The 9,468-nt window shown below is 49.2% G+C and overlaps 1 protein-coding gene across 1 annotated transcript; it reads left to right on the top strand.

The window, feature by feature from the left end:
• The first annotated feature begins 3,479 nt into the window (after positions 1-3,479).
• Positions 3,480-5,580, top strand: LOC149479183 (uncharacterized). Its single transcript, XM_089708798.1, has one exon. It carries the CDS (start codon positions 4,300-4,302, stop codon positions 5,578-5,580), a length of 1,281 nt encoding a protein of 426 aa, XP_089564924.1. The 5' UTR covers positions 3,480-4,299.
• The last annotated feature ends 3,888 nt before the right edge of the window (positions 5,581-9,468 follow it).

Raw genomic sequence — 9,468 nt, 5'->3', positions numbered from 1 at the left:
CCCAGGCCCGCCCGGGAACACCGTCAGGGCCGGGGGCGGCATTCTTCGCCTTAAGGCGCTCTACTGCCACAGCGAGCTCGTTGCGAGTGACTGGAGGGACATTTTCGTTGTTGAGCTCCTCCTGCGCAGTCATCGTGGGTGCCATCGGTGGGGGAGAATGTCTTCCCCGACTTGGAAACAAGGACGTCACCACTTGCTCCAGAAATCGTGGCTCGAGACTTTGAGACAAGGGCGGGGCCCAAGGGCGAAGCTTTTGCCTCACCCTCTTATACGGCCGACCCCAAGGTTCGCGGTTCAAACTCTCGAGCATCTCCTCCCATGCACGGGTCTTAGCGCTGCTGATGGCGTGCTGCAGAGACACAATGCAGTCCCTATAGACGGCGTATAACCGCGCTTCCTCCTCTTCGTCACGCCGCCTACGGCGCCTGTGCCTGGTGTACGCCCGCCTCGCAGCCACGCATGAAGCACGCAGCTGGGCAACATCGGCGGACCACCAGTACATTTGGCGCCTACGTGGAACCGACCGCACCCTCCGCATGCTCGCGTCGCACACCTGAGACATAGCTTCGGCAAGCCAAGTGGCCTCCTCCTCTACGTTTTCGCCGTCATTCTGCTGCGACGGGAGCCAAGCCTGCACTAAGGCAGCCTCAATGAGGAGCTCCCTATCGAGGCTACCAAGTGCCCAGCGCGGACGACAATCGCCAGGGGGGAATTGACTGGGAGCCGTCGAGGGCGTGGAGACGCTAAACCGGATATAACGGTGATCCGAGAGCGTCTCCACGTCCAAAAGAACCCTCCAGTCTTGTATACGACGAGCGAGAGGGGGGCTCGCAAACGTGACATCTACAATGGATCCACCCCTCTGCCGAACACACGTTAATTCTGCTCCACGGTTAACAACCGTCAGTCCCGACGCAACTGCCCAGTCAGCGAGTGTCGAGCCACGTATATCACTTGCCACGCAGCCCCAAGACACCGACTTGGCGTTCAGGTCCCCGGCCAGAAGCACAGATTGAGGTTGTGCGAAGTCTAGCAGATCCCTCAGCTCAACCAAGAACTGCTCGAAATCGGCGAGGCAGCGGTTCGGCGAGAAGTACGCCCCCACAACGGTGAAGCCATTGACAACCGCCGAGACGCATCCCCGTCGCCTTATGATTTGCTCAAGCTGTGTGTCGCCTTGAGCAACCAGCGCCACCAAGCCGTCCAGATCGCCCACCCAGTTATCCCGGGGGGGCAGATTGTATGGCTCAGACACTACCGCCACGTCAATCTCCCACTCTGCCAGACTCTGATGTAAAAGGTCCTGGGCCCTGGCACAGTGGTTGATGTTGGCCTGTAGGAAACGCAGTGGGGCCATTACTGCGTTTCCATGGCTGCCTCCGTTTGCGGTACCTCATCAGGCACCGGAGCAGAGCGTGATGGCGTTGGAGCGCCATCTTGCTTCCGCATTCCACCTCTTTTAGGCTTCGGGGCCTTACAGGCTGCGCTTCCAAGCCGATGCTCTGCCGGTAGCTTTGCCTCCGTGCATAGGGCGCAGCGAGCGGAGGCGGCATCGCATCCACCAGCTTTATGGCCTGTTTCACTGCAGCGGAAGCAAGTGGCACTCCTGTCCGTCGGCGAGGAGCACGTGGCGCTGACATGGCCCACCTCCAGGCAGCGGTAACAGCGCAGGGGCTTCTGCTCGGTGAGAGAGACTTTCGCCGAAGCCCACCCAACCATTACGCGCCCCGCCTGCGCCAGCTTCTTCGCCGCAGTCACCGGGCAACTAACCCAGGCTGATACAGCACCTCGGGGGCCCGTGCGCAGGCCACCACACTTCACATGCTCCGCGGTACACTCCCCTGCGCGCGATACCGCAGCCGCAATGTCCTCGACTGTGGCCGAGTCATCCAGGCCAGTGATTCGCAAGTCTGCGCACTTGACCGGCCTGGACACCTTAACGTTATCCTCACCGAGCACCTCCCGCAATTTGGCGGCAAGGGAGTCCGCTTCTTTGGTGCTGGAAGCACCGGGGATCTCTAGTATCCTGGCACCAGTGACAGCGCGCTTAAAACGCATTGCACTGATGCCAATTTCGGCGAGGTCTATTCCACGCCGCGCCTCCGTCAAAACACCGGCGTAGGTTACGCCACGCTCCTTCGCACTCGGCTGCAGGGTAAGGACGACAGCCGAGGAATTCGGAGCGTGGAGCTTTCGCGACTTCTTCTTGCGGGACTTAGCCGCAGGCTTCTTCCCTTTCCCCTTATTTTCTTTTCCTCGCTTTCCGACCACAGTCCACTCTCCGTCCTTTGACGGCTGCTGCGGGGGGAACCTAACCTAACCTAACCTAACCTAACCTAACCTAACCTAACCTAACCTAACCTAACCTAACCTAACCTAACCTAACCTAACCTAACCTAACCTAACCTAACCTAACCTAACCTAACCTAACCTAACCTAACCTAACCTAACCTAACCTAACCTAACCTAACCTAACCTAACCTAACCTAACCAGTCATTTGCCCGAACGCGGTCCGTAGACAGCGAAATCGCATCGCTCTTAAGTTTATTTTCTGTAAAAGTGGTATTTTTTCATCTTACACACCAGTGTGATATACCAGTAGATGCGCGTTTCAACAGCTAATACGGACGCGAAAACGGTTTTAAAATCGCTCGAGCCAGTAAAAAGTTATCACCAAAAGAAATTTTTACGAAATCAACAAAAAGTACGGCGTCGCTGGGAAGTCCCGATTTATATCGGGGACTTCGCGAACCGTAACTGCAGTGTTGTGTGTGTTGGTGATACGAGTGCCTGTGAAAATTTTGGGATTTTTTGGACCCATACATAAGGTAAAACAAACAATTTTCGGCAAGCCGGGCGGTGGCAATCCTCCCTAACTCAGTGCATGGTGAAACGATACAAGTGCAAATAGACGCGTCTTATCAAAATAAAGGTTGTGGTTTTTGTCCCGAGGAAATCGGTTGAAAATTGGCGAAGATAGACACCAAAGAGTGTTTTAACCTAAAAGTAGAAACTTTCTTCCGCCAAAACTATACTTTTCTCCTTTCCCCCCACCGTGTTTCCTACTTAAATTAGTGCTGGGATATTCCATACACCTTCCCGCACAAAGATAATAAATTATCTTAACTCCTCATAACGTATTTCGGGAGAAATATCTAAGTAGGTCACGGGTGCAATCAACAAAACAGTAAACACGTGGTGGCGAATTAATGTTTTCTTTTTAACCTAATTTATATTTTGTATTTGTATATTAGTATTTTGTAAAAATAGACCAGCTACATCATTTTTGGTGTAGCTGTTAGACTAAGGCATTATATACTGAGTGCTTAGGGACCATATTATATCACACAACACAATAATATTATAATATTATTATCTTTTATTCATAGGTATTATTTGTCCATATATGTATTCATTTTGATCTTATCTATATATTAATTCTATCTTAAATCATAAACAGGCGACTCCCCTATTGGGAGACCTGATAGTCTTAAGTAAAAATAATAATTATTAATTATTGACTTGAGTGGTTAGTACTGACTAGCTAGCTTTAGTAAGCTAGTGCTAGCTTAGTAGGTCGAACCGTACGATAATAATATCGTATAACTTATAGATTGACTTTTTAAACTGAACTATAGACTATAATACTTATTAGGTATTACTAATATCATATTATTAGTATTTGCTGCTCATTTCCATTTTTATTTTATTTTATTGTAATCACTGACAGGTGCCTCCCCTATTGGGAGACTGATTAAGTATAAGTATTGACTTTTTTATTGACTTGACTTTTTTATTGTTGACAAATTGTAATTATTACGGACGTATTAATATTAATATTTTATTAATATTTTAAATAGTGCTAAGTTGACAATTTTTAACTATCAGTGACCTATTAATATTTTATATTTTTATTTTATATTATATTTTTATATTATTATTTTATATCTTATATTTATATCTGTGATATTTATTTTAATTGTAATTATTGACAGGTATCTCCCCTATTGGGAGACCTAATAGTGTTAAGTTGACCATTTTTAACTATCAGTGACCTATTAATATTTTATATTTTATATTAATATTTTATATCTTATATTTATATCTGTGATATTAATTTTGTAATTGTAATTATTGACAGGTATCTCCCCTATTGGGAGACCTAATAGTGTTAAGAATAAGTATTATTATTGACAGGGGTTTTTTTTTTTTTTTTTTTTTTTTTTTTTTTTTTTTTTTTTTTTTTTTTTTTTTTTTTTTTTTTTTTTTTTTTTTTTTTTTTTCTCCCCTAAGTCATCATGATCCACACTCCCCAGAGGCGTGCCAGTGACACGTTCACTATCTCCGAACCAGTGAAGAAGCCTGCAACACCTAAAAGTCGGACTGCAGAAGGGAAAGCCCTTCTGCTGAAAGGGAAAGCCCACCTGCGGGAGTCCCGAAATTTAAAGACTGATATAAAAGACGGGGTAATTACGGCGCTAGAAAGGATGTATGAAATAATAAAAGAGATTGAGTTTGAACTCACCAATGCCAGGGCTGGTAGTGGAGGGCGTAGTGGGGACCCTATACATCCCCCCCCGCCATCCGATGCTGGTCCCAGCGTAGTTGACGACGCATTGGTGAGAAATCTGGACCTAAGTGAAGGAATGAAAGAAAGTATGAAAGAGATGATGACAAGAATGGAAGATATGAGAGTAAGCATGCGGGAGAATGAAAATAAAATGGACAAATTGAGCTCGCTTTTGGAGGGCAACATGACTGTCGCCAAAACGGCGAGTTATGCGGGCGTTGTCTCGAAGGGAGTCATAGAGAAACTCCCCGAAGCAAGAGCCCTGCATTCGGTCATGGTGTCATCCAAAGACGAACAAGAGACGGGTGATGAGGTGTTAGAAATGATCAGAAAGACTGTGGATGCAAAGGACGGATGGGTGAAAGTAGAGAGGGTAAGAAAGGTGAAGAACAGGAAGGTGGTCGTCGGCTGTGCGAATGAGGAAGAAAGAATCAAGGTGAAGGAAAGGCTGAGAAAGAATGAGGGATTAGTAGTGGAAGATGTAAAAAATAAGAGCCCTCTACTAGTCTTCAGGGATGTAATGAAATGCGAAGTTGACGATTTCGTCACAGCATTCAGTAATCAAAATGCAAGCATCCTTGAGGGCCTGAAGGGGGAAGAGAGAAAGGTAGAAGTAGCGTACGTGATGAAAGCAAGGAACCACCTCCAGAACCACGTAGTGGCCAGGGTGAGTCCACAGGTATGGAAGAGATGCACGAGTGAAGGATACGCCCATATAGGGCTAAGTAGAGTGAAAGTGATGGATCAAAGTCCGTTAGTGCAGTGCTCGCGCTGTCTTGGGTACGGGCATACGAGACGAATGTGTAGGGAAGAGAAGGAACGATGCAGCCACTGCGCTGGTCCTCACATGAAGACCGAGTGCGACAAGTGGCTGCGGGGAGAAGTGCCTCAATGCATCAACTGCATAAAGGCTAAGAAAGGCAGCGCAGAGCACAGCGCCTTTGACAGAGAGTGTACGGAAAGAAAGAGGTGGGATGCTCTGGCCAGATCGGCGGTAGCGTATTGCTAAGGTTGCCCAAGGTGAGTCCTTCCAGTACCGAATGCTGCAGGCCAATCTCCAGCGGAGCCAAATCGCCACACGGGAGCTACTGCTCGAAGCCACCAAGCGTAAGGCATGCGTAGCATTGCTGCAAGAGCCCTACGTTGGTGGGGCGAAAAGTATGAGGACATACAATGGAGTGAGGATCTTCCAGAGCGAAGGGGAAGGGGGTGGAGCAGTAAAGGCGTGTATTGTAGTACTCGACGACACACTGGATGTCGAACTACATACACGCCTTAGCAGTAACAACATCGTTGTGGCCACTCTCAGAACCAAAGCCTGGGAGATGATTGTAGTGTCCTTCTACTTCGAGCCCGATAAACCAGTGGGGCTCTACCTGGACCATCTTAGGCGGATAGGGAGAGAGCTGGGTATCCATAGGATGGTCCTGGGAGGCGATGCGAACGCAAAAAGCCCGTGGTGGGGTGGCGAAGTGGAAGACTCGCGAGGAAGAGATGTGTCTGCTGTACTGGAAGAAATGGGAATGCACATACTCAACACCGGGGACATCCCTACGTTCGATACCATCAGAGGTGGGAAAAGGTACTCTAGCTACGTGGATGTGACAGCGTGCTCCGACGATCTGCTGAACCGAGTGGACAACTGGAGGGTTGAGGAGAGTCTCACGAGCTCGGACCACAACGGCATATCCTTCGGCATCAGACAACATAAATCCACAGGCACGAACATAATACGAACTACACGCATATTTAACACACACAAGGCAAACTGGACTCAGTTTCATGAGAAACTGACCCAGCTGATGTCGGACAGACAATTAACTATACAAGACATAGACACAATACACAGCACACAACAAATAGATGACGCAATAGACAGATACACTGAAGCAATCACACAGACATGCAGAGACACAATGCCGACCAAAAAACACACACAGAAATTCACCTTGTCGTGGTGGAATGATGAGCTCGCGCAGATGAAGAAGCAGGTGGCCACGAGGAGACGCAGGATCCGAAACGCAGCACCTGATCGCAGAGACCGCGTGGTTGGATTGTACCTGGAAGAAAGAGAGATGTATGAAAAGGCAGTGAAAGAAGCGCAAGAGAAGAGTTGGAAGGAGTTTTGCCGGAAACAGGATAGGGAGGGGGTCTGGGAGGGCATCTACAGGGTGCTTAATAGAGCCACAGGGAGAGAGGAGGATCTGCCCCTTTCGAGGGGCGGTGAGACCCTCGATGCCCGGAGCTCGGCAGAACTGTTGGCGGAGACCTTCTACCCCGAGGACCAGGAAAGTGGTGAAAGTGAGGGACATCGTCGGGTGCGCGGGTGTGCGGAGTCCTTGGACACCGAACCACCGGCGGGCCCGGATGACCCTCCTTTCATCATGGAGGAGTTGAAGAGAGCCGTAAGGTCCTTCAACCCCAAGAAGGCCCCCGGGGCGGATGGCCTCACGGCCGACATCTGTCAGCACGCTGTGGATTGTAACCCGGGATGGTTCCTTGCCTTGCTCAACAGATGCCTCTCTGCCGCCTACTTCCCCGCACAGTGGAAGTGGGCGACCGTGGTTATACTGCGAAAGCCGGGCAAGGAATCATATCGGGTACCGAAAGCCTATCGACCGATCGGCCTCTTACCTGTTCTCGGCAAAATCTTCGAAAAGATGCTGGTCGGCCGACTCAGGTTTTACCTGTTGCCCAAAATAAGCCCCCACCAGTATGGCTTTATGCCACAGAGGAGCACCGAGGACGCCCTCTATAGACTAGTGAACCACATCAGAAATATGAGGGAAGAGAAGAAGATTTCTGTTGTGGTATCGCTGGACATAGAGGGAGCCTTCGACAGCGCCTGGTGGCCAGCCATAAAGGTGCGGTTGGCTGAAGTTGGGTGCCCGGGGAACGTGAGGCGGGTGATCAGCAGCTACCTGAGTGAAAGGGGAGTGAAAGTTAGATATGCGGGCGTGGAAGTGAGTAGGGGGACCAGCAAGGGGTGCGTGCAGGGATCCATAGGTGGACCAATCCTGTGGAACCTCTTGCTGGACCCTCTGCTATGGATGTTAGAGGAGATGGGAGTATTCTGTCAGGCGTTCGCCGACGACATAGTGTTGGTCTTTGAGGGGGATACGGCCCTTGAAATAGAAGGAAAAGCGAACCGTGTCCTAAACGTAATACACGAATGGGGTAAAGACAACAAATTAAATTTTGCACCACACAAAACTTGTGCCCTCCTTTCGACGAGGAGGTTAAAATATGACGTGCCACGGCTCGCTATGGGGAGTGTGGAAATTAAATATTTTTCACATATTAAAATACTGGGCCTTACAATTGACAGCGGCCTCACTTTCAACGCCCACGTCGGGACGGTATGCCAAAAGGCAATCGCCCGATATAAACTCTTGGCTAGGGCAGCCAGAGTTGGTTGGGGACTTAGCCCAGATATTATTAGGACTATTTATGTAGCTGTTATCGAACCGACTATTATGTATGCATCGGCAGCGTGGGCACCCACCGTGGAAAAGATGGGGGTCCAAAAAAGGCTGAACACCGTACAACGGGGCTTCGCCCAAAAGATCTGCCGAGCATATCGGACCGTCTCCCTGAACTCAGCTATGCTGTTGGCTGGGATACTCCCCCTTGATCTCAGAATACTCGAAGTCTCGAGATTATATGGGATCAAGAAGGGGGTGTCGCACCCAGCGTTGGGAGACAGGGAGGTGGAAAGAATGGCTCCGGCGATTGAGGACCCACATCCGGCAGAGCAGGAAGGGCTGGGGTTCGGGCTGGTGGACGAGGACTCGTATTCCGACGTGGCTAATAGCCACGTACATAGGATCTACACGGACGGCAGCAAGATTGAGGGTCGAGTCGGAGCCGCCCTTTCCGTATGGGAGGGGGAGGCCGAGACGAAGGCCGTCAAGCTTGCTTTGCCGCCGTATTGCACCGTCTACCAGGCCGAACTCCTAGCGCTCCAAAGAGCAGTAATTAGAGCCTGCAAGAGTGGAGTGTCGAAGGTCGGCATCTTCAGCGACTCCAGATCGGCCCTCCAGGCAGTCACACTCGGTTCCCCCCACCCCCTTGCTGTGCAAACAAGGGCGGCCCTCCGAAAAGCTGCTTCGCAGAGGCGGGAGGTCGCTCTGTTTTGGATCAAGGCGCACGCAGGGCTAAGGGGGAACGAAAGAGTGGACCAGTTAGCCAAGGAGGCCGCTCTGGGGTCGAAGAAGAAACCCGACTACGATCTGTGTCCTGTTTCATTCGTCAAGCGTATCCTGAGACGGGATACGATCGGGGAATGGGACAGGAGATACGATGTGGGGGAGACGGCTGGAGGCACGAAGCTCTTTTTCCCAAGCGCTGCTGCTGCATACAAAATAGTACGGAAAATAGACATCACACACCACACCACACAAGCACTGACTGGACACGGTGGATTCGCCTTCTACTTGAACAGATTCAAGCTGAAGGAGAATCCATCGTGCCTGTGTCAGCCCGGAGTCGACGAGACGGTTTCTCACCTGTTGCTCGAGTGTCCGATTTTTGCAAGAGATAGATATGTTATTGAGCAAAAATTGGGCATCGCGATGACGGGTGAGAATCTGCCCGCGGCCCTGGGGGATGAGACGAGAACTGAATTCTTGGAGTATTGTAAATACATTGTTGGGGTGGTTAACAAACGAAACTGTGATAAGCTGTGATGTTAGGGTTAAGTTTTATTGTTGTGCCGTACTGTTTCAATTGTATTTTATTGTAATGTCTTAATTAATGTAAGTTTTAAATGTAGTTTTAATTGTATTAATTTATTTTATTTTATTTTTTATTATTCTTATTGCAATGTTTTTAATTAATGTAAGTTTTTAAATGTAATATTTAATTTTAGAATTTTATTATTAATTTGGAAATGTTA

The sequence above is a fragment of the Colias philodice genome, chromosome 21 (genome assembly GCF_061535455.1).
Source record: "Colias philodice isolate Cphi_HAF_F1 chromosome 21, ilColPhil1 Martin Lab GWU primary, whole genome shotgun sequence".
In the NCBI taxonomy this organism is placed as follows: domain Eukaryota; kingdom Metazoa; phylum Arthropoda; class Insecta; order Lepidoptera; family Pieridae; genus Colias; species Colias philodice.
Note: the sequence above shows the minus strand (reverse complement) of the source record. Positions and strands in the feature narration are given on the sequence as shown.

Excerpts from the sequence above, each read along its gene's own strand:
- LOC149479183 (XM_089708798.1), top strand. The coding sequence starts at position 4,300 with ATGATCCACACTCCCCAGAGGCGTGCCAGTGACACGTTCACTATCTCC.